Raw genomic sequence first — 25,181 nt, forward strand, 5'->3', positions numbered from 1 at the left:
AGATGTGTGTCTGACAGCTGCTACAAAGCAGAGACTCGCTGAGAGTAATAAAGGGGGTACCTTTATTTGGGGGTTCTGACATTTCCGGGTCCCAGTCCCCTGGTTCAGGTCCGGGTTATGCACTTTCATAACGCTCATATGATAGGATTCAGTGTCCACAAACTTCTGTTGAGGTTGAGAGGCTTTGCCACCTAGGAAAGGTGTAAAGTCCTGACCAAACTTCCCCCTTAAGGGCATGCTTAGTAGGAGACTATGGAAAGAACTGTATAGGTTTCCTGCCATTCCCTGGCATTTCTCTGGGGGAGCAGGTGATTAGGCCCTTTGTTACTGCTGGAGAAATGTTACATGTGCCTCAGCTTTCCTCTGCTGCCCCGTGAGAATTGAGAACTCCTGTTTTCGCTTCCGTAACATGCTGCAACCGCGTCTCAAAGCAGGGCAGGGGCTACGAAAACACTCCCCTGCCAATGACAGTTATTCCTGTGCTGTAGGTAACTTTCTCCCCTCTAGCTATGACTCTACCCTTCAAGATTGTCCTTGATTGATCAGGAATATTGACTGTCGTATTTCGGCAATAGCCTCCTGTTAGGGCTGCTAACTTCTCCAAATCGCCCAGTGATTCGAGCTCTTGGAATTTTTCTCTTTATAGGGATTTTGGACCAGACCCTCAAAGGTATTTAGGCTCCTAACTGCCATAGAAATCGGTTACAGATCTGGGCCAAAGTGCTGGTGAAAGGAGCCAGGAGTGACAGCCCGGCTGGATGAAATGTCTCTGCTTATCCAACTGAGTGCTTACATTCTCCCAGTCACAAGGGCTTTTCAGCGCTAGGGCCGCTCTCAGGAGTCTCATCTGTGCCCATTGGAATCAGTTGACTTCAGTGGTGCAGTAGGGTCAGACCCTAAAAGGCGCAGGGAGGAGTTAGAGCCGAGGGCCATCCGATGCAGCTGGTTGGCTGCAGAGTTGAGCAGGTGAACCCTCTTTTGCGGTGGAGGTGGGGTGCACAACAGCTGGACTCCCCCTTACTCAAGTCTGGGCCTTAATGGTAGAATCTGGCCCAAAGTTTGGAACAGGATCAGGCTGTTTATACTGCAGCCATCCCCGGGGTATAAGCATATGGGGGCCTCAGAATGACAGCTCCTGACTTGCTTTGTGCTAAGCTCAAGTCTGGGTGTCCCGTTTGATCTGTTCCTCATGTACTAGATTTTAAAGCAGTAATCGCAGAGACCTAGCGCCCGATCTGTGGTGTCGGAGAAATCCAGGCAGCGCCTTGTGAACAGACACCCTGGCATTAGTGCTAGTGGGAAGTTCTCGCTGCGTCTCCAGGAATCCCTGGAGAATTTATATTTTTATCACTGTTCCGTTTTCTCAGCTACGACTCATCGTTCATTAGGGTGGAAAAGAAATGACAAAATTGCGGCCAAAGTGCTTATGCTCTGCAGCGCTCTCTCTGCGAGCTTCTGCAGAATTTAAGCGCAGGCTGATCTTTTTCGTTACTTAGCCCAGGTCCACGCCGGAAAAGCTTTGTCGGTGTGGCAGCAAACCTGCTAGCGTAGACTTAGCTTCACTCTCCTCCGCCGTGTTACCCGCAAAAACACCTGACAATAGTTAGCCTGGTGGTGTGCTGACACCACTGCTTATCAATAGTGTCTCATTGTTTCCTTGTTCTCTCCCATCTGTCTGTATCCAGCAATCGATCCAGCGGGCGTCGATTTATCGCGTCTAGTCACCGCGGTAAGTAGATCTAAGTAACTTCGACTTCAGCTACGTTATTCATGTAGCTGAAGTTGCGTGACTTAGATCGATCTCCCCCTTAGTGTAGACCAGACCTTAGATTGTAAGCTGTTTGAGACAGAGACCATTTTTTGGTTTGGTGTTTGTAGAGGATCTAGCACGGTGGGGCTCATAGGTGCCACAGTAATACAAATATTAAACAATAATAATGATTCTGGCAAAAAATTCTTTTGCTTGTGTAGTTTGTACTGGGTCCCTGAACAAAATAGGCTATATGGACCAAAGCACTTTTATGCTGGGATAACTGTGTCTACAGTAGGGCTTTTGCTGTTATAGAAATGCTGCAACCGCCCCCAAACAAAAAACCTACCCACCCACAAATCACACCCCTGTAGACATTACATTACCAGCAAAAGTTCCTAGTGTAGATCTGGCTTTAGATTCACACCCGTTTACCAATGTTTTACACATCACTTCTGAATTTCACACATTTAGTCTACCCCAGTGTAAGGGGATCCGAAGTGATCTAAGCTACACATAGAAGGGGTTGGGAAAAGGTGTGGATTATACCCAGTTAGATTCCCTTTGACTCACCTCTGAGTTGGCCCCAAGTCAATATTTGCCAACAGCTACCACACTGTAGCATCCTACATTACCACAGTTTCCTCTGAGAACTAGGGAAGTAAATAAATATATTGACCCTGTGGTATCAGGTGGCAAATATTGATTGTTTAAATGGCAACCACTGCTGTTTTAACTCCCAGCAATAGTGATTCTTTTCATTAGCAAATATAAGGCAAAGGGTTCGCCGAAGCCCCACGGTCCATCCTTGCTGCAGACTGTTTTAGGAGCTTTAGTGGCTGTTGACTGTATCTGCTTTGTTAGTTAAATTGCATTGGATTCATAAAAGGGTGCAATGCACTGAGGTGAGGTGTGCAGCTCACCGTCCTATTTCCATGATCGGCTGATGTGTAGTGTACGTCACATGGGTTATTTCATCCACTCTGTGTGTTGGAAGGTGGCATGTTTTGGTCAGCATGCAATTGACATCCTCGAACACGTGGAGGAGTCCGGTGGTACCAGACTTCTCATTGTTTTTGTGGATGCAGACTAACACGGCTACCCTCCTGATACTTGAATATGTGGGTGATGTACCTGAACAGCAAGTCTGGGAATGGGCTACATAAATGTGATATCCACGGTCTTAAGTACAGTGAGCCTCTCCCACCTTGGTCAGACCTCTTTGCAAATGCTAGCTCAGGCAGGAATGCAAAGGGCAGGCTATACCACTGAAGGCTTTAATTGGAAAGAATTTTCTGTAGTATCTGGCTGGTGAATCTTGCCCATATGCTCAGGGTTTAGCTGATGGCCATATTTGGGGTCGGGAAGGAATTTTCCTCCAGGGCAGATTGGAAGAGGCCCTGGAGGTTTTTCGCCTTCCTCTGTAGCATGGGGCACGGGTCACTTGCTGGAGGATTCTCTGCTCCTTGAAGTCTTTAAATCATGATTTGAGGACTTCAATAGCTCAGACATAGGTGAGAAGTTTTTCGCAGGAGTGGTGGGTGAAATTCTGTGGCCTGCATTGTGCAGGAGGTCAGACTAGATGATCATAATGGTCCCTTCTGACCTAAATATCTATGAATCTATGAAAAACAACCGGTGCTGAAGAGTTTAAATTTGCATTACGTATAGTTTTGCAGCAGTGGTGGAGGGCTATTGCTTTTATATGCTCCCTTGAAGAAGGGCCAGATAAGACAAATGCTAATCAGGATCTGAATGATGTCTCAGAAATGAAGCCGCTTACTGTCTGCGGTGGTTCCATGCCTGTCTGAAACCTTGCCAGAGGTGATCTGGGTGACTGTTGCTAAGAAGGGACAGACAGAGGCAGAGATAGTTACAGGAGTAATTAGGAAATGGAAAGTCAACTGGTCTTGTAATGATAAGCCTGCTGCTAGGTAACATGAATTAATTCTGCAGAATAGGACCAATTTGCTTTCTTGCAACAAAGTAGTAACAAGTTTACTCTGAAATTGGAACTTGGGGGGCTACTAAGCATTAATTCTCGTTCTCCGACTGGAACCACCTCTGGTATTTCAGCTGTTTCCTGTTATTTTTAGTCGCCATAGCTAGGATTCTCCTAGGAATGAACGTTGCTTATTTGCAAGCGCTGTTGCTCCTTTGAAATAATAATGCAAAAGAGAAATAAACAAACAAACAAACCCCCAGCACCACCAATTTAAGGTGACAATTCCAATTTAAGGTCTTTTTCTGTGGAGTTATCATTCTCTTTTTAACGAAACTCCAGCACATTCAAAACATCAACATGACTTGGGTCTGTCATAAATACGCCAAAATTAAGCAGAGAGTGATAGCTGCCATTTTGGCCGTGTTTGAACTGCAGATCTCCAGAGCTGAAAAAGCATAAGCTATTATAACTTGAGCTAAAGCTAGGGCTGTCGCAGGCTTATATGCTCTGTGAATCAGACAGAGAAGGGAGCCTGTAACACGTGATCACCACTGGGTTACAATAGCCCCTCCGTTCTCAGGTAATGCCCCAGACAGCACAATTCCAGTTCACCTCCCGATTTACCTTATCTACCTGCCTCACCACTTCTGTTCAGCTGTTTGCTTTTGGATCCCTCAATCCTCCGCTATTCTCCTTCTTGTTAATATGGTTGCATCCAGAGGCCCTAACCAAGATCTAGGCTCCATTGTGCTAGTCCAGTAAGAGACCATCCCTACCCCAGAGAGCTTGTGGTCTAAGGAACTGGAACAAGCTCATGGTGAGCGTTTTTATTTTAAAAAGTTGACTTATTCCAGCTGCCTGTTCCCTGTTAGAGGCTGCAAATCTGTTGGGGGCACCCTACACAAGTGGTGGGAGTCTCTAAACTTTGTTCTTTCCAAGGGTCTTGATTACAGAGTGTATTTTGTAACAAAATCCATGCATGCCCAGTGTGCTGCACCCACATGTCCGGACTGGACTGTGAGAATGTGCTACCCCGTCCAATAATAGAGAGTGAGATGCAGCAAACATCAGCCAGAATGGCCGGTTCAGAGCTGAGTGGTTTGTTTGCCTCTACCAGATTTAAAGGGCTAGCCACGCAGAAAGGCATGCAGGAAAAAAAATCCAATTCAAGGATAAAAGCGTGGAGGAGTGGGTGACAAAGAAAGGAGCTGCTTCTGTGTATCCCTTCTGAAGCAGATGGAGGTGTTAATTACTTCTCCATTTACAAGTTAGTGCACTATGGATGTTGACATAACATATGCTTTTAAATCAAGCTTAGTGTTCTTGTTTGATTCGAGCCAATTCATATGTATAAGCAACATTCATTGTAGTTTTCCTGTTTCCACGTAGCAGCATTGCCAACTCTTGCAATTGTATTGATTTTCAATTTTAATAGCAGAAATGTATCATGAAGAGAGGGGCAAAATATGTTCAGTTTTTTCCCAGAAGGTGCCGAAACCGCAGCATAAGTCTGAAATGCAGGTGGTCTTTGCTTCTTTGGTCAGAAAGGGGTAACCCCTTTCCGCAACACCGAGGACAGGGAGAAGCAAGAAGGACTTGTGTGTGTCCTTATTGGTTGCTGCTAAGCTTCAATTCTGTAGCTTGTCTCCTGTGCATTTTGAGATATGAACATTTTCTCTGGCCTGAATCGTTTTGGGAATCACTGCACGTGTGACCCGCTGGTCAGTGTGTGTTGTGTCCCCTTCTGTGTGGTTTTTTTTTGTTTTTTGTTTTAACCAATATAGTCAGACCCTTGTGTGGACATAGTTTTACCAATTTAAAGGTGCTTTCTACCAGCATAACTTATTCCCCATCCCATGTGGGAATAAATTATACCGGTATACGCACACTGAAACCATTATACCTGCTTCCACACCAGGGGAGCTTTATCGCTTTAACTGTACTGGTTAAACTATACCGGTATAGTTAAAGTGGTACAACTTCTGAGCATAGACAAGGCTTGAGGTTGGATTAAAAATTATGAGCTTTACCCCATCCCCTCCTAATGGTTGGGATCAATTTATTTATCTTGTGTTTTTCTTAACTTTTATGGTACACTTTGCCCCCCCCCTCCCCATTTTTGAGCTTTTCTCTGTAATGACGAGGGCTTTTAAAAAAAGGAACCTGTGGTTGCATGAGAATCTCATGACTCCAGTTGCTAGGGCTTTAAGAAAACCACCAAATATCTCGAGACTCGCAGCAAAATCATGAGAGTTGGCAATGCTGCGATCCATTATGTTGCTGATATTTAAATAACAGCCTTTCACTGAGCTCCTTGCTTCTTCAAGAGTTCTACTGGTCCCAATCAGGATGGGGGGTTGAATTGTGGTAGGTCAGAGGTGGGGAAACTATGGCCCGGGGGCCACATCCGGCCCTGCAGACGTTTTAATCTGGCCCTCAAGCTCCCACTGGGAAGTGGGATCTGAGGTTTGCTCCGCTCCAGCTGCGGAACAGGGTCGGGCTCTTACCCCACTCCGCATGGATCCTGGAAGCAGCAGCACATCCCCCCTCTGGCTCCTACTCGTAGGGGCAGCCAGGGGGCTCTGCACACTGCCCCGTCCCCAAGCGCTCCTCCCACAGCTCCCATTGGCCGGGAGCTGCAGGAGCGGCGCCTGCAGACGGGGCAGCGCACACATCCGCCTGGCTGCGCCTCTGCGTAGGAGCCAGAGGGGGGAGACATGCTGTTTCTGGAAGCTGCTTGAGGTAAGCACCACCCGGAGCCTGCCGCCCTGCCCCAACCCCCTGCCCCAGTGCTGATGTCCCTCCTGCCCTCCAATCCCCTCTGTCCCAGCCCGGAGCACCCTCCTGCACCCCCAACCCTTCATCCCCAGCCCCACCCCAGAGCCCGCGCCCCCAGCCGGAGCCCTCACCCTCCCCTCTGCACCCCAACGCCCAATTTTGTGAGCATTCATGGCCCGCCATACAATTTCCATACCCAGATGTGGCCCTCAGGCCAAAAAGTTTGCCCACCCCTATGTTAGGTGCTGTACAGACACATAGGAAGACACATGGTTGAAGTTTTACCAGTGGGAGCAGAGCTAGGCCAACACTGCTTTTGAGAATCCCATGCTGTGCTTCTAGGTAGACCTGTGCCAATGTTTCGATGCCACCAAATTTGCATTTTTTCGCCAGCAAGGACTTTTGGTTGATAAATAGCACCCCACTCTTCTCCTAAGTCACTTTGAAAATCTTGTGCACGGCGAGTAAATTAGGAAATTGCTTCTATCTAGTTGCACATTTTTGTGTTGTTTTTTAAACAGAGAGTCGATGAAGAGGCGGTGGTGGATCAAGGTGGGACCAGTAATGTCGTCAATATTCATTATGAGAAAGAAGAGCTGGAAGGTAAGGTTCAAGCCTGCAGCTGATAACTATATTTTGCAGTTTTTCTAGTACATCGTTAATGTCTAGCTAGATGGAACCTGGAGTAAATGTACTTCTTGGCTAATAAAGTTCCAGATCAGATAAATGATTGGCCATAACTCAACTTCCATCGGTCTCTTTGCGATTGGATTGCCCCCCCCCGTCCAGTCCCCCATTAGCGCTGAGATTTACATTTCCTTACACACCTGAGGCCCGGTGTTCCATTGTGCACTCCTTTACACCAGTGCAAAGGGAGGTGTAAATTGTCAGCATTCAGGCGTGGCAGCATTTTACGCCCACTGGCGTAAATGGCAGTACGAGGGCAGAACAACAGAGAATCAGACTCTTTGGACACGGTTGAACTTTGCAATGCTAATTCACCCGCATGACATTTTTGTACCAGCTGGAAGACAAAATGCACAAAGAGTCATTGCCCAAGCTGTAAAAGACAATGCAATCTCATTCCCATCAGTCTGGGGTGTTAACGTGCATGAGACTCTGGCCCATTAACTGGCCTCATGCTAAAGAGAAGCAGTGGGATTTGAGAGCAGATCTGGGCAATCTGTGGGTAGTCCGTGATTTGTCATTTGACAAACTGAGCCCTGTTTCGGCTTGCAAGTTATCCATGAATAAAATGTATTCCTTCTCACAACCTGTTCGACCACGGCGTGCAAACCTTGTCTGGGGATCCAAAGCCCTGGCTGGGATGATTTAGTTGGGGATTGGTCCTGCTTTGAGCAGGGGGTTGGACTAGATGACCTCCTGAGGTCCCTTCCAACCCTGATAGTCTATGATTCTATTCTATGATTCTGTGATTCCTTCTGCTGAGAAGCTCCCAAAGGAAAGAAACAAATAGGAACCCAGTTAGTTTACCCAGGAATTAGCTGACCCAACGCTAAGCAGGAGAGTTCCTATTTGCACGGAATGCCACATTGTGTTGGACATTCTGTCAGTTGCTGAGAGTTTTTAATTGTGATGATTATTTTGGTCGTGCGTAGGGATCAACCGAGCACGTGGCCCCATTGTGCTAAGTACCTATACAAACGTAGAGCAATGGACGGAGGTGCAGAGACCGGCTAAGGAGAGGAAAAAAGGGCATAAGGGCAGATCTACACTTAAAACACTGCATCGGTGCTTCAGTGAAAACGCTACTATGCAGATGGAAGAGCTTCTCCCGTCAGCGTAGCTAATGCACCTCCGTGACATGGCTCTGTCTACACTGGGGGTTAGGTTGGTACAACTGCATCGTTCAGGGGTGTGGATTTTTCACACCCCTGAGCAACGTAGTTATACTGGTGTACGTTCATAGTGTAGGCCTGGTGGGAGTGATCAAGGTGATGGGTGGCAAACGGCATGTTAATCCCATCAGTTTTGATTATTTTTTCCGGGTGGGGAGTTTTTGTTAGGGGATTAGCTAAATAGAGAGACGAGGGAAGGGAGAGGGGACGCAGAGGGGAATAGGACCGGGTGGAAGAGGGAAGGGAGAAAGAACATGGGGAAGAACAGCCAAGGGAGAGACTATCCAGCTGACAAAGTGGACAAATCTCTGACCTCATTGCTCGTGGGCCCCTGCTGCAGAGCCGTGTCCGGCGCTGCCTCCATGCTGTGTCCTATCACAACCTAGTCTTTTGAGTAAAGACCAACCCTCGTGAGGGTTCAAAACATATTTAGAAAAGAAGAGAGAGAGCACTTCGGTTCTGCTGACTCTGTGTGTGCGTTATTCAGGGCACGGAGATACACCATTCAGGCTGTGTCTTCAACACGCCTGGCCTAAAGATTTCTGCACTTGCCTTGCACTGGTGCCGGTGATGACCCAGAATACAGGACAACATATAACCCGACCTTTTGATTTTTGCTTCATCCCCGTCCCTGCTTTCACAGATTTCAAAGCCAGAAGAGGGACCACTATGATGACCAAGTCTGACGGCCTGCATAACAGAGGCCAGAGAATCGCGTTAAATTTCAGGTTCATTCTGGCAAAATGGGCTTAAATTAGTAATAAGAGAGGCAGCAAACATTTTTCATATTTAAAAAAAATTATAAATAAAGGAACAAAAAAACTCCGGAGGAAACAACATTAGAAATAGCAGAGGGGTGGGATGACTAATCACCACGTTTTCTCAGTCGAGCAGGTAGAAAAACCCAGCTTTGGTAGGCCACTGGAATAATTTGAATGCTTAAGGTGTCTGGCTGTGATTTGTCTAATACAGTTCATTATCAGGAGATTGGCCCGATCTCCTCTCATGCTATGCCTTAAGCAAGCTTTGAAAATAATTACCTTCTGCCTCTGCTTAATGAGCTGTTGGGATCGTTGTCCTATTAAAGTTGTAAATTGCAAAGAGGGTTGTTTCTTTCTTAAGGGCGTTTTAAATCAAGCTGCCGCCTTGTTTTTGAAACTTTGTAATAATAAAATAAACCAGATATGTCAGATCTAAAATAGAACAAGTCCATGACCTTTAAGAGGCCCTGTGAAAATGGCTCCTTTGCAGATATCTGACTGACGCAGTTGAGAGAATATAGGCTGAGTTCTTGTCTAAATGAGAAAGTTGCACTGGTTTTACTTAAATCGGTTTTTAAACCCGCGTAGTTAAGCCAATGCAAACCTCTGTGTGGATATTCTTATTCTGATTTAAGAGCAGCTTATTTCTGTTTAGCTTTAACCTGTTTCCAGTTGGCCTAAGACAAACCAAAACAAACCTAGTTTAAAGGCACACAACATCTTGTCAGTCCAGACTAAAGAATTAGGAGGCTAGATTTGTATGTTTGATGCTCTTGCTTCTTACACAAACTTTCCTATCTTACAGATCTGGTTGGGAATTTTCGGTGGAAAATATTTTCCCACCGAAAATGCAGTTTCTGCACAATCAGAATTCGAATTTTGCTGATGTTTTCCAATTTTCTGTTGGGTTCATCTAAATGAACTGTTTTGTTTCACATCAGTTCTGCCGAATCAGATAATTTCGGCTTGCTGAATTGAATCAAAATGTTTAGGTTTGAGTCAGTTCAACTTTAAACTTTGGCACCCCAGTGCCTTCTGGGCGGTGCGGTTTTGATGCCTGGTTCTCCCATTCTACACTATCCGCTTGCCAGACTCTGTCTCCCATGATGCATAGTGGTCTGCCCTCTGGCCAGGCTGTGTAGTGTAAGTGCATCATGGGAGATGTAGTCAGATTGGGGAGCTGGGGCCATATGGGAGAACGAGAATGAAAGGTAGCTGAGCGATGTCTCCCATTGGGGCCCCACGGTAGGTGCAGTTTATAGATTCCGAGGCCAGAAGGGTCCGTTGTGATCATGTTGTCTGACCTCCTGTGTAACACAGGCCAGAGACCTGTGGCGCACAAAACTGAACACCCTAGCCCTGCCCCTTCCCCGAGGCCCCTCCCCCTGACCCGCCCCTTACTGAGGCCCCGCCCCCGCCCACTACATTCCCCCTCCCTCGGTGGCTCACTCTCGCCCACCCTCACTCACTTTCACTGGGCTGGGGCAGGGGGTTGGATTGCAGGGGGGTGAGGACTCTAACTGAGGGTGTGGGCTCTGGGGTGGGGCCGGGGATGAGGGGTTTGGGATGCAGGAGGGGGCTCCAGGCTAGGGGGTGGGGCCGAGGGATTTGGAGTGCGGGAGGGGGCTGTGGGTTGAGATAGGGGGTTGGAGTGCAGGAGGGGGTATGGGCTCTGGGCTGGGGGGTGCAGGCTCTGGGATGGGGCCAGGGATGAGGGGTTCAGGGTGTGGGTAGTAGCTCTGGGCTGGGGGTTGGGGTGTAGGGGGGGTGAAGCCTCCAGCTGGGGGTGGAGGCTCTGGGGTGGGCCTGGGGATGAGGGGTTTGGGGTGCAGGAGGACACTCCAGGTTTGGGGGGCTCAAGGCTGGGGCAGGAGGTTGGGGCTCGGGGTTGAGGCGTGGGCTTACCTTGGGCGGCTCCTGGTCAGCGGCGGGTCTAAGATGGGCTAGTCCCTACCTGTCCCGGCACCACTCTGTTCCCCTGAAGCGGCCAGCAGGTCCGGCTCCTAGGCATCCCAAGTTTGCATTAGCTCTTTTGGCCACAGAGTCACACTGGGAGCTCATGTGCAGCTGGTTATCCACCACCACCCCCAAATCTTTTTCAGAGTCACTGCTTCCCAGGATAGAGTCCCCTACCCTGTGAGCATGGCCTGCGTTCTTTGTCCCTAGGTGCATAAATGTGCATGCAGCTGGGTGAAAATGCACATCTCTTTGAATCAGTGGCCTGTTCTCTTCATTATTTACCACCCTGCCAATTTTTGGGTCATCAGCCAACTCTATCATGATGAATGCTGAACTGACTTGGCAGGAAACGGTCTGATGTTTCCAAATCAAAATGTTCCTGAAAGTTTTGGTCCATGAAAACTTTTGATATTTCACTTTTTCTTTCCCGATTCAGGATGAAAACAGAAGCTGAAATATTGGAATTTCCCCCTGGAATGAAATTCTGATGTTTTGCTCAACTCTATCATTGTACGACCTAAGTCAGCGGTTCTCAAACTTTAGCAACCTGAGGACCCCCATTTTGATGTCAAATATTTTGCAGAGCCTCAAGCCCTCTGCTCAGCCCCAGGTCCTGCCCCCACTCCACCCCCCCACCTCTTCCCACCCCCTGCTCCACCCTTGCCCCTCCTCTTTCTGCCCCCTCCCGCAAGCGTGCCCAGTCCTCACTCCTTCCCAGTGCCTCCTACACGCCGCTGAACAGCTGTTCCCGAGTGTGCGGGAGGCTCTGGGAGGGAGAGGGAGGAGTTGAGGGATGGGGAGGAGTTGATCAGCGGGGCCCGCGGACCTCCTGGAGTACCCTTGTGGACCCGTTTGAGAAACGCTGACCTAAGTGTTATTTTTTTTTTTTTACTGACTTTTAACATTATAAGTTATGAAGAGTAGCTATATGAAGAGCAATGTTATACCATGGCCACCATTCATCTTGTCAGGCCCTGTGGGGCTAAGAGTGACACCCACTAACGTGCTTCTGCTTTGTTGCAGGGCACAGAACTCTGTACGTTGGGGTACGGATGCCTTTGATGAGACAAAGCCACAGACATCACAGGAATCATGGCCAAAAACATAGGAAACGAGACCGGGCGAAGGGAGCCATTCAAGAAGAGCAGGAATCTCATGGTAAATAAAACCTCAGGCTAATGTATGATGGGAACATAGTGTGCGTTTAATGATGGAAGCATAACTTATGTAGGTAATGGGAATAAATATTTTTTAGTAGATCCATCGATTCCGATGCCAGAAGGGACCATGATGATCATCTAGCGTGACTCCTGTATAACACAGGCGGGAGATCTTCCCCAAAATAGTTCTTAGAGCAGATCATTTAGAAAAACCCAGAGTCTTGATTTGAAAGTTATCAGGGATGGAGTATCCACCACGAGAGTTGGTAAATTGCCTGGTGTTGCTCTTCTTGGGATAACATGGGGCACTGGACACTGAAAGTTCATTGCCCAATCTCACCCCAATGAAAGCAACATCTGAAATTTTTAGTCGTTTTAGTCACTCTGAAATAGTTGGAGCCAATCTCGTGCTAGTTAGCATGTACGAAAATTAAGAGGGGAAATCCTGGCTCCACTGAAGTGAGTGGGAGCTTTTGCCGTTCGCTTCATGAGGGCCAAGAATTTACTCCTCGTAATTCAGTTTATGATCAGCATTTATTATTTGTAGGAGAAGCACCCAGAGGCCCCTACTAGGATCGGGGCCCCATTATGCTAGGCGTGATACAGACACATAGCAAGCAGCGATCCCTATCATAAAGGAGCTTACAGTTGAAATAGATAAGACAGAGGAAAGGTGGAAGAGAAACATGCAGCATACAAGCAAAGTTATCCAAGTGAAAGCTGGGAACAGTCGTGTTATTTCATGATTCGTTTTTACTTTTTGGCTCTGTTCTTTTCTTTGGGGGATTTTTAATTTGCAAAATACATTTATAATAATAGAATCACAGAAAGGTAGGCCTAGAAGGGACCTCAAGAGGTCAGGTAGTCCATGCCCTTATACTGAGGCAGGACCACATATACCTTGCCGGGTGTTTGTCTAACCTGTTCTTAAAAACCTCCAATCACTGGGATTCCACAACCTGTCTTGGAAATCTATTCCAGTATGTAACTATCCTTCGTGAATAGCTGGAAAGTTTTTCTTACTATCTAACCTACATTTCCTTTGCTGCAGATTAAGCCAATTATTTCTTGTTCTACCTTCAGTGGATGTGGAGAACAACTAATTGCTGTTCTCTTTCTAACAACCCTTAACATATTTGAAAATGGCTATCCTGTCCCCTCTCCCAACCAGTCTTCTTTTCTCAAGACTAAACATAGCCGTTTTTTTTAACCTTTTCCTCATCTGTCACGTTTTCTAGATCTTTTATTATTTTTTTTGCTCTTCTCTGGGCTCTTTCCAATTTGTCCACATCTTTCTTAAAGTGCGGCGCCAAGAACTGGACGCAGTACTCCCGCTGAGGCCTTGCCAGTGCTGAGTAGCGTGGGCCAATTACCTCCAGTATCTTACATATGATACTCCTGGAGTAGGGGTGAGGTGAGATGGGGAAGTATGAATTAGCGGAAAAGACAGAGCATTAACTGAAAGGTCACTAACATTATGATGTATTTAGGACCAAACTCAATAGGGAATTTGAGGTGTTGCCACGATAATACTCAACACTGGGGCTTTATTCTGTTATGTTTTATGTAAATCTATTTGCTGTAATGTCTCATGCGAACAACATCATGTAAACATGGGCCCTCTTTCTGGGGAAGTTAGAGTATCTTAGTCCCAGATTTGTACTTGCTCAGCACCTGCATTTATTTAAAACGCCTGTTAATCAAATGTTTTGAATTTTTCCTTCTACTTCTTCTCCTTTTATTATTATTAATTATGTTACTGTGCTCGTAGTGTCTGGATGTTCCAGTCATGAGCTAGAACCCTGTTGTGCTAGGCGGTGTATAAACATAGAACAAGAATTCCTGCTCCAAAGAGCTCATGTTCCAAATAATGCAATTTTTTACAAATTTTATCACAGGCGCTGACTTTCTAATTTCCGGGGGGGAGGGATGGAGGGGGGCCGGGGAGAGGGTGCTTGACTCATGCTCTACCCGAGGCCCTGCCCCCACTCCACCCTTTCCCCCAAGAGCCCACCCCACCTCGTTCTGCCCCCTCTCCCGAGCACCTTGTCCCACCCCTTCTCCCACCCCTTCTCCCTCCAGGACCTCCTGCACGCCGCTGAACAGCTGATCCGCGGTGGGCGGGAGGTGCTCGGCGGGAGGGAGAGGAGCTGATTGGCGGGGCCGCCGGTGGGTGCTGAGCACCCACTTTTGTTTTCTGTGGGTGCTCCAGCCACAGAGCACCCATGGAGTCGGTGCCTATGAATTTTATATTTGGCTTCTGACATGTGGGTTGGTTGAAACCAAGCATCTTTGGCGTGCTGTTTCTTTTCGATACATATAACAATGAGCAACCTCTTCCTTTTAAATGTGGCATTTTTTGAATGGCGTAACCTGGTCACAGCAGATGCCTCTTTAATTGTTTGTTAATTAGACACCCCGTCTCAGCGAGTTCAGTTTATCCTTGGTATGGAGGAGGATGAGGAGCATGTTCCCCATGATTTGTTCACAGAGCTGGATGAAATCTGTGTGAAAGAAGGGGAAGATGCAGAATGGAAGGAAACGGCCAGGTGACACAAAGCTATATACTCCACCGGCTCAATGAAACTGAATGTGTTTTTGTGACCTCCCATCAGGCCATGTTTTTGGTCCCATTTCCTTGAAGTGCTGCCCAGTGACACCACCTGCTGGAAGAAGAGATGCTGCTGCTAGACAGGGCTTTCATAGTCTTGTCATTTCTAGAGAGTGACTTGGTAAAGCAGTATGGGAGGAAGATATGATGCAGATCCCTGGTATATAGCACAGCACCTCTGCTTTTTCATGCACCTCTGGTGTAATAACAGCATGTGGAAGAATCAAAGGCAGGCATGTTGATGTACAGACATGGGGAGGCAGTGTGATCCAATGATCAGTGTGTTAGCCTGGGCACATGGGAGGCCCAGGTTCATGTCCCTGCTCTGAGACAGGCTTGCTGTGTGACCTTGGGCAAGTCACTTAGTCTCTTTCTGCCTCAGTTTCCCATCTGTAAAATGGGGACAGTAGCGATGCCCTGCATCACAGGGGCTTGGGAGGCTAAATACATTAAAGACTGAGAGATGCTTAGGTACTAGGATAATGGGCACCATATAAGATAGAAAGGCATGGATGTTGCGAGGAAAAATGCTTTAAAGATTATGAGGCATTTGTGCATTATACTAAAAACATAAAAATGGTCATACTGAGTCAGACCAAAGGTCCATCTAGCCCAGTATCCTTTCATCTGACAGAGGCCAATGCCAGATGCTTCAAAGGAAATGAACAGAACAGGGCAATCATCAAGTGATCCATCCCCTGTCGTCCAATCCCAGCAGCTGATCTGCCTTATGTAAAATAAATATAAAATAGACCCTTCAGCACATTATTAGAGCTGGTGGAAATTTCTGCCTCAGCTGCTTAAAAAACAAAATGTGCACTCGATCCTCTTCCCTTCTCCAGCTTTGAACCGTTAATTGAGTTACCGAATGTCTGTTGTGTAGATTTCAAACACAGCTTTGTATCTCTGCAACACCTGCTTAAGAGTCTTTTCACTGGAACTGGTCGCTGCCGGTACGGTATTTATTTGTGTTTGGTTTGCCATGCTTCCAGGTGGCTGAAGTTCGAAGAGGATGTGGAGGATGGAGGAGAACGCTGGAGCAAACCCTATGTCGCGACGCTTTCATTACACAGTCTCTTTGAGCTGAGGAGTTGCATCATGAATGGGACTGTCCTTCTGGATATGTGCGCCAACAGCATCGAGGAAATTGCAGGTACCGCTCTAGTGAGCGATCAGTTGTGTCATGTCAGGGAAAAAAGCTTCAGGGAATATCCTTGTGCATTTTTGAAGGAAATAAATTCCCTTTGCACCGTGTTTGTTCCTGCAAAATCCTCGGTAGGGATGTCATTAAAACAGCAAATGTTAAGCAAAATATGCACAGAAACCGAACTTTAGGTTTGGAATCATGATTTTTCCACCCTGAAATCCTGATTACATTCATCCAAGCAAGGTCCGGAAACAGACCATGTGACAATCAAAAGAGTGCATCTTTCAAATATCAAATTCTCTCATGCTTTACAGAATTAGAATGATTCAGAGAAATCATTTGGAGAATAACTTCAGATAACAGAAATGAGTCTCATAGGTTAACATGCTGTTGTTGTACTAGAAGTGTATGTCTGGACCATTTGGGGTCAGAAAAAGAGGTAAAATTCATTGAATAAACTATTTGTTAAAATAATTCACCTATGTTTATTCTGTTTTAAGACACGGGAATCTGTGTGAACTGCACAAGTTCTTTAAGGGCTTATCTACATAGGAAAACAGTCCAGGCTAGCTATTGCAGACATGAACTCCCCATGTGGACACTTTTATTCCACACCAGGGGTGCTTGTATCTGGTTTAATTTAGTCCTCTTTGAAAATGGATTAAGCTAAACTGCAAAAAGACACTTTTAGCGTTTGCCTACACATGAAAATTAATCCGGAATAAGGAAAGGTATAAATTTAAAGTGTAATAACTACTCCTGATTGATGCCATGAGTGGACACTCTTATTAGTTTAATCCAAATAGTTGGGATTAAGATAATTACATTATAAATAATTCAGAATATTGCACTCTTACTCTGGGGTAAGAGCATCTGCACATGGAGATAATCCGGAATAGTTAATCCTCTTTAAATTCATGCCCCAATCTTATTTTGGATTGATTTTCATATGTGGACAAATCCTAATTCCGCATTACCTTAATCCGTTTCCAAAGTGGATTGAGACAATTCAGAATAAATCAGAATAGTCGGTTTGGAATAACTCCCCATGTAGATAAACCTTACTATGGAATAGGTGTGTCCATACGGGAAGTTAGTGCAGAATAGAATCATAGAGTCATAGAATAGAATCATAGAATATCAGGGTTGGAAGGGACCTCAGGAGGTCATCTAGTCCAACCCCCTGCTCAAAGCAGGACCGATCCCCGACTAGCTCTTGCACTTTATATTCAGTCCCTAGTTTATTTTGCAGTGTGTAGACAAGACCTAACTTTCAAAGCCAGGCTTCCTTTGGCAGATGACCAAGTAATACATTTCTGTTGAGGAGATAATTGAGGGTAATTGAGAAAGCAGCTTTGTAGAAATTATTTTTGACTGGCAGGTCTCCATTCAAACTCTTTCAAGGTCTGGTGATGTCAGATCCGTTCTTAGAACATTCCTCCCCGAGTGCTGCCAGTTACAGTCAGTTATCCAAGAAATCTCAGGGAAGCCAGTTATAGACTGGTTATAATTTGGTTAAATGTGTAGAGCAATGCAATCAGGAAAGAAAACTGCATTACTGAGAATGGGGAATAACAACTGCATTCGCTAAGCAGTGAATAATCATTTTGCAGAGACTTTTTAGCAAAGAAAAATTCCTGCCTCCGTTGAAAGACAAAGAATATGTGTACACAGCAGCTGGGAGTGTGCTTCTCTGCATGGTTAGACAGACGTGTGCTCGCTCTGCTTGAGTTAGCTGTCTGAGTAAAAGCCTGATCCCCTGGGTATGCACTCAGGGGGCTAGCCTGAGTCACTGCGTGTGCCACCGTGGCCACGCTGCTCCTTTTAGCATGCTAGCTCAAGCAGAACCAGCGTGTGTCTGTCTATCCATGCTGGGAAGTACGTTCCCAGCAGCTGTGCAGGCATACCCAAAGATGTATTAACAATGCTACGTCTCCCTCAATAAGATTGCGTTGGCATTGGTTGGCTGTTCTGTCTGGCGGTAGTAATGCTCTCCTATGAGGCGTGCCACCTTATTCCTGGCTTATCATGGGTTGAGAATATCACAGGTTTTGTTCTTTGCTGGCTGGCTGGGGCTGTTGTGATTCTTGGAGTGAATCCACCGAAGTTACTGTCTCACCCTCTCTCTTCCTCAGTGTTTGGAAAGCATGTAGCCTGCTGTCAGCATGACCGCAATACGAACATGTGGGGGTGGTTTGCAGGGGGGAAGGATGATCTTGTGGTTAAGGCTTTTCACCAGGAAACAAAGGGGGAGAGGGTTTAATTCTCAGCTCAGGCATGGGCTTGATGGAGGCACTTAATCTGTGTGGTACCTCAGTTTCCCCCATGTGTGAAATGGGGATAGTCCTTTCCCATCATATGGGGAGGTTGTGGAGGTGTAATTCAGACATGGGAATCTGTGATTGCTGTGGCCATGAAGCCTTTCTAAGCACAGAGCTAAATAAGAATAGTTTGGGGGCATGTTTAGTTCTGTCTGTGGTACTTATATGGCCTGCTTTACTGAGGACTCCGAGCACCTCCCATTCATTAATGCATTTATCCTCACAGCTCCCCCTGGGAGATAGAGTAATGCTATTATCCCATTTTACAGGTGTAACTGAGGCATAGGGAGACTTGCCCAAGGTCACACAGGACGTATGTGGCAGAGCAGGGACACAAATTCCGTCCTAGAATAGCGCCCTAATTACTGTACCACCCTTCCTATTGGCTTGTACATTTAGCACATGGACATTCATCAGCGACACAATCTGTACCTGTTGCAAGCTAGAGAATTGCCTTTTTTCCCCCGGCCCCAGATATAATCCTGGATCAGCAAGAACCAAGGAGTGAGTTTGATGAAAGCATGAGAGAGAGACTCCGGGATGCCCTCTTAAAAAAGCATCATCACCAGAATGAGAAGAAGAGGAACAACCTCCTTCCGATTGTCCGCTCTTTCACTGACGTCAGCAAGAAGCAGTCGGATCCACACTTATTGGACAAAACGGGTGAGGATTTCTGGGTCGCGCCTTCAGACAGCCTGACCCTTTGAGATGGGATTTTCCAAAAGGCCTAAATCACCAAGGATTACCTGTGACTTCACTGAATAAAAACATAGTGTTGGTTTTTTACCTCACGATTAAAGCTGGAAAGCTGAGGGAATAACGGATTTTACGGTTTGCTGGCGGTTCGGAAAAATGAAATATTTTGCAATTTTTGTGAAGCAAAAAAGTAAAAAAAAAAAATAAAAAACCCACCTTATTTCAGGTCAAAGAAAATGCTCCGTTTCAATGTCAAGCATTTCAAAAATAACATTAAAGGAAATTTCTGTGCCGTGTGTCGTCTCGACCCAAAAGAATCATATTATTTTGTTTTGAAAATGTTGAAATGAAACATTTCAACGTTCTTGGAATTTTTTGTGGTTGTTTGTTTTTCTCGAGACGAACAATTCGGCCAAACCGACGCGAATCCATGAAATGTTTCATTGTCGCTGAATCTGTACGTTTTTGCAGAAAAAAGCTTCAGGCAAAAAACGGCGCTTAGCTCTAATGATGAAGCTGGCTGGCTGGTAGTTTAGACTCCTTAGCATTCATGCAATCCGGATCACTGTGTCACAAGTATCAATGTAAACAACGAGGAGTCCGGTGGCACCTTAAAGACTAACAGATTTATTTGGGCCTAAGCTTTCGTGGGTAAAAAAACCCCCACTTTTTCAGATGCAACCCACGAAAAGCTTAGGCCCAAATAAATCTGTTCGTCTTTAAGGTGCCACCAGACTCCTCGTTTTCGTGGGTATAGACTAACATGGCTACCCCTCTGATAAGTATCAATGTAAAATCTTAGTGGAGACAATGCATTTTAGGTGAGGGGTATACAATTAATCTCAAATAGCTACACTGAGGTCAAAACTACCCAGGCCTTGTAAAAGATACACCTTTTCCTGCAGTGAAGCTAAAGCCTTTAACATGCATTAGAAAAGAGAGGTGTCAGAGTAGCAGCCGTGTTAGTCTGTGTCTGCAAAAAGAACAGGAGTACTTGTGGCATCTTAGAGACTAACAAATTTATTAGAGCATAAGCTTTCGTGAGCTACAGCCCACTTCATTGGATGCAGGTGATCCTGTAAAACGCATGAAGCTATTGCTTATCAAGACGCCCCAAAATAAGACGACTTCTTGTAATGGGGCTCAGGGAAATTGGGAGGAAGTTTCTATAAGGGTTTTCTTTTCTTTATTTCTCTTTAGTTATTTTGTTTTTTCATGATGGGACCTTGGGCGAAGGAGCTGATGTTCGGCAGCTCAAAAGCTGTTTATATATTTGCTCTAGAGTCCTTCTAGCTGATGGTAGCAGTGTGTGACTACTTAGCATCCATGCAAATACAATGCTGATCAGCACATCACAAGTACTAACCACTGTCCTGCAGCCGTGTGTGTTGGCCACAAATGGTGCACAGGAAACATGCTTCCTTGGGCTTTCTGATATCTTTTTCTTTTAGCAATGCACACGCTGTCTCCTCAACCTGGCACTACCAATCTAGAAGTTAAAAACGGAGTGACCCAGGACACTAGTCCTATGGATTTAAGCAAGGTGAGAGGCTATGTGTGGCTGTGTCACTCAAGGTAAATACAAGCAATGTGGATAATCTGGTGGGGCCAGATGTTTTGAGAGCTCAGCATGCTGGGTGGCAATTAATTGATTTTTAACTATTCATGGTAAATAGGCCCAATGGCCTGTGATGGGATGTTAGATGGGGCGGGATCTGAGTTACTACAGAGAATTCTTTCCTGGGTATCTGGCTGGTGAATCTTGCCCACATGCTTAGAGTTCAGCTGATCATCATATTTGGGGTTGGGAAGGAATTTTCCTGCAGGGCAGATTGGAAGAGGCCCTGCGGGTTTTTCGCCTTCCTCTGTAGCATGGGGCACGGGTCACTTGCTGGAGGATACTCTGCACCCTGAAGTCTTTAAACCACGATTTGAGGACTTCAATAGCTCAGACATAGGTGAGAGGTTTATCGCAGGATTGGGTGGGTGAGATTCGGTGGCCTGCATTGTGCCGGAGGTCGGACTAGATGATCATAATGGTCCCTTCTGACCTTAATATCTATGAGTCTATGAGGAGCCTGCTTGAAAAAACTGGCCATACATTTCATAATGGGGGGTGAAGTAGAGTTTGGTGACATTTTTTAGCCAAACCTTTTTTTGGCTAAAAAATGCAGATTTGGGTTGTCTGAAACCTTTTGGGTACTTGTGTTGAATTTGCTGAAATGTTTCAGCTGGGAAAAAAACGGCGAAAAAAAACCCAACACATGTTTTGTTTGCGACATTTTCCGACCGAATCATTTTGATTGGAAACAACTTTTCCTTTGGAATTTTACCTCAGTTCCATAAAAAAAAAAATACACGCCTTGAAAAATGAAACAAAAAGTTTCTTTCAGGTTGAACAAAATATTTCATGTGACCCGAAACAATTATTTGCCCCCGTTTTTTTCTGGTTTGGGCCACAAACCAAAAGATTGGTTATTTGCAGAGGTCTAGTGCTGAGTGCTTTGACAAACATCCTTATTTAGGTGCCTAAACTGGAGGTGAGCTTTTTTGAAAATCAGATCCTAATTGTGGGTGCTGAGAACTTGAAAATCTGTTCCTGAGTTCTTACAACTTGGTTTGGCCCTTGGGTTGGGCCATCTTGGCTTAACCATTTGTCCACTGAAATCAACCATTGGCATGTGATGCTTATTCCACATTGGGAGGTTATACTGGAATAACTATATAGATTTAAATTCACTCGTTATTAGAGCCGGGTGAAGTTTTTTTGAGAAATATTTTTTTGAGAAATTTGCCAAAAAAAATAGATTTTTCCCGGTGGTGACACTTCACAAATTTGGGTTGAATTTGGCAAATAGTTTCAACAGAAAAAAAATTGTTGTTGTTTTTTTTTCCAAAAAGTCAAAATACCCCAAAATGTCCCAAAACAAAAGTACCCCCAAAGACATTTCATTGTGGGTTGAACAAAACATTTTTGGTTGAAATGAAAATGAAAATGAAATGAAAAGAAAAAATTAGTTTCAGATCAACCAAAATGTTTTCTTTGACCAAAACCAATTTTTTTCTTCAGTTTTTTCCCCCTGTTTCATTACCAAAAAAATCGAAAACATTCAGTTTTTGACTGGAACCGAACTGAATTTTGTTTCAGATTTTTTTGGTTTGCCCCCCGAACATAATATCAAATATTAGCTCATCTCTTCTCCTTAGATTATACAGAAAAAGCTTTCCCGTGTAAACAAGTCCAAAGGCACCTTTATAACAGTACAACTGCATCCATGCTACGGTTGTATCGATTTAATGATTTCAGTAGAAAAGCACCCCCTCCAACCAGAATAATTAAACCAATATAAAACCTGTGGAGAGAGCAGGCCTCAAAGGTGCAGCTGTTGATCTGCAGAAGTGACTCCTAATTGTCTGAAAATTATTTCTTCATAACTAGGCGGAGCTTCATTTCATGAAGAAAATTCCTACTGGAGCAGAAGCTTCCAACGTTCTAGTGGGAGAGTTGGATTTCCTCCTTCGTCCCCTGGTGGTGTTCGTGCGTCTGACGCCAGCTGTCCTTCTCTCAGGCATGACAGAAGTCCCGATCCCAACAAGGTAAGGATGTTAAAAAACACTTTACCTTTTTTTAAAATTAAAAAATAGTTAAAAAATTAAATTAAAATATGTCTATATATTCAAATCTGATCCAAAAAATCTATGGAAAGTCCCAGTACATTCAGGCCAGCTTTACTCTTCTGCCTTTTATCAGCTCAGTGCACAGGGATGGGTTCCAAATGAACTCCATCCAGTGGGTGAAGTGAAGTTTTCAGAGAAGCAATACACTTAAAGGGAGAGATTTTCAGAGGCATTAATGTGCCTAACTCCCATTGCAAGTCCGTGAGCATTGTGTGTTAACTCCTGTTGAAGCTGATTTACTGTGCAGATCCCTTTGGAAACTTCACACAGGTTTTTTGCTCTTTACCAGCATTTTAATAAAGGCATTTTTTCTCTGTTTTATGTGGCCAGGTTCTTATTTTTCTTGTTGGGACCAGAAGGGAAAGCACATCAGTACCATGAGATTGGCAGGTCAATGGCTACTCTCATGACAGATGAGGTATGGTATGGCACAAGTGACAATTTCAGCTCTTCTCCTTTGCATTTCCTTGTTTTCTGCCCTTTTCTAAATCATTCCCTCTCTCAGCCCAGGATTTAAGGGCATGTCCTGTCTGTTTCCAGACTGATCAGATAAAGAATGAGATCAGGATGGGTGTGTAACACTAGGGAAGTTTGTTCTCTTCCCCAGCAGCAGCCAAAATCCACATTTGCAAAATAGCTCAGCCCCCATTTAGGCATCAAAATAAGTGCCCGGCTTTTCAACAACTCCTCTCAAAGGCCCTGATTATGGGCGAGGAATAGGCTGTCTGAAAATTTTCCATTGAAACTGTTTTTTGATGGAAGGTTGAGTTTAATTTCAACGAAGCAAAATATTTTGCAAAAAACGTGTTCTGTGGAACATTCTGATTTTTTGTTGAAAAACTGAATGCCTGAAATTTGAAATATTTTAGTCAAAAGCTGAAATATAACAGCCAAATCCTGAAATATTTTGACTCTGAAATGCCAACCCAGTGCCTCATGGGACTTGTAGTTCAAGCACCTCAGGCTCCCATTCTCCTCTGTGTGCTGGGTTCCCCAGCCAGACTACATCTCCCATGATGCACCACAGCCAGTGACTGTCCAAGAGGGGAGGCCATGGTTCATCATGGGAGATGTAGTCTGACCAGAGAACCTGGCTTTACAGGACAATGGGAGCATGAGGTCAGCAAACTACAGTTCCCATGAGGCAAATCAGTGGCATTTCAGAATCAAAATATTTTTGTTTTTTTTATTTTTCACTGAGCTCTTGAAATTTTCTCTGGGAATAAACCTCATTCTCTGACCAGCTCTAGTCAACTAGCACTTGACAATCTGGCCCATTATTATTGTCTTTTTGTTATTACTCAAATGAGGCAGTGTGATCTAGTGGATAAGGCACTCGACTGGGATTCAGGAGACCTGTTTTTGGTTCCCTGCTCTGTCTTTGAACTGCTGTGTGACATAGAATCATAGGGTTAGAAGGGACTGCAAGGGTCATCTAGTCTAACCCCCCAAAGAGCAAGTCACTCCATCTTTCTTTGCCTCAGTTTCCCCTTCCCAGGCTAAGCATGCCTAACCCTTACTCTCTTATTTGTAGATTTTCCATGACGTTGCTTATAAAGCCAAAGACCGTGCTGACCTTGTAGCTGGTATTGATGAATTCCTGGATCAGGTGACGGTATTGCCTCCTGGAGAATGGGATCCATCGATTAGAATTGAACCACCGAAAAATTTACCTTCCCAGGTAGGTAACATTTTTCACTTCCAGAATAAGAGAGAGACTAGAACGGCTGACGGGGATGTCTGAGCAGGAACTGTACAAATGAGACCCCTGTGAAGCAGTGTGTCATACTGGACAGAGCACAGGACGGAACTTGAGACCTGGATTTTATTCATGGCTCTGCAACTGTCATCCATGCTTGGGGCAAGTCACGTCCCCGCTCTCTGCCTCAGTTTCCCCATCTCTAAAATGGGGATCATCGCTAAGGTTACGACTTAATCATGGGTATTTTTAGTAAAAGTCATGGACGAGAAACAAAAAATCACGGCCTGTGACCTGTCCATGACTTATACCATAAATACCCCTGATTGAATCTTGGGGCGGTGCTGCCAGAGGGGAGCACACAGCACCAGCTGCTGGGGGGGAGCCCCTTGGGGGGGGACGACCAGCGTCTGCTCTGGCTGCTGCTGGAGGGATAGAGCCCTGAGGCCAGCCACTGCTCCATCCGCCCCGGGGCCGCTGCTCAGGCGGTCTCCAGGGCCAGCTGCATTGGCTATTGCTCGGGTGGTCCCCGGGGCCAACTGCTTGGGTGGCCCTGGGGCCAGCCACACTGGCTGTTGCAGAAGTCACGGAGGTCGCAGAAAGTCACGGAATCCGTGACTTCCGCAACCTCCATGGCAAACACCAAGCCGTAATCATAACACTTCACTAGCTCACAGAGGGGTTGTGAGGATAAATACATTAAAGATTGTGAGACATGCGGATACTACAGTAATGGTGGCCATATAAGTACTTAGATAGATAGCAGAGGTGGCCAGTCTGGATTTCAAAGAGAGGGGCTGGTGGAACACTGTTCTGT

At 45.5% G+C, this 25,181-nt stretch overlaps 1 protein-coding gene across 9 annotated transcripts in view; it reads left to right on the forward strand.

Moving 5' to 3' along the window:
- SLC4A8 (solute carrier family 4 member 8) overlaps positions 1 to 25,181 on the forward strand; it is a 77,582-nt gene that overhangs the window by 16,067 nt on the left and 36,334 nt on the right. For 8 of the 9 annotated variants that reach the window (XR_006286759.1, XM_037884090.2, XM_043533076.1 and 5 more), the window contains exons 2-10: positions 6,995 to 7,076; positions 12,076 to 12,210; positions 14,626 to 14,761; positions 15,816 to 15,976; positions 18,766 to 18,954; positions 20,439 to 20,530; positions 22,427 to 22,584; positions 22,996 to 23,083; positions 24,200 to 24,346. Coding sequence is in view for 8 of the 9 variants with exons in the window: in XM_037884090.2 (XP_037740018.1) it covers positions 6,995 to 7,076; positions 12,076 to 12,210; positions 14,626 to 14,761; positions 15,816 to 15,976; positions 18,766 to 18,954; positions 20,439 to 20,530; positions 22,427 to 22,584; positions 22,996 to 23,083; positions 24,200 to 24,346 (1,188 nt within the window). In the remaining variant the exon portion in view is untranslated. Of the gene's footprint in view, positions 1 to 6,994; positions 7,077 to 12,075; positions 12,211 to 14,625; positions 14,762 to 15,815; positions 15,977 to 18,765; positions 18,955 to 20,438; positions 20,531 to 22,426; positions 22,585 to 22,995; positions 23,084 to 24,199; positions 24,347 to 25,181 lie in introns of those variants that run through there. The other variant, XM_037884091.2, reaches the window with a different exon arrangement.

Source organism: Chelonia mydas, chromosome 20 (assembly GCF_015237465.2).
Source record: "Chelonia mydas isolate rCheMyd1 chromosome 20, rCheMyd1.pri.v2, whole genome shotgun sequence".
In the NCBI taxonomy this organism is placed as follows: Eukaryota; Metazoa; Chordata; order Testudines; family Cheloniidae; genus Chelonia; species Chelonia mydas.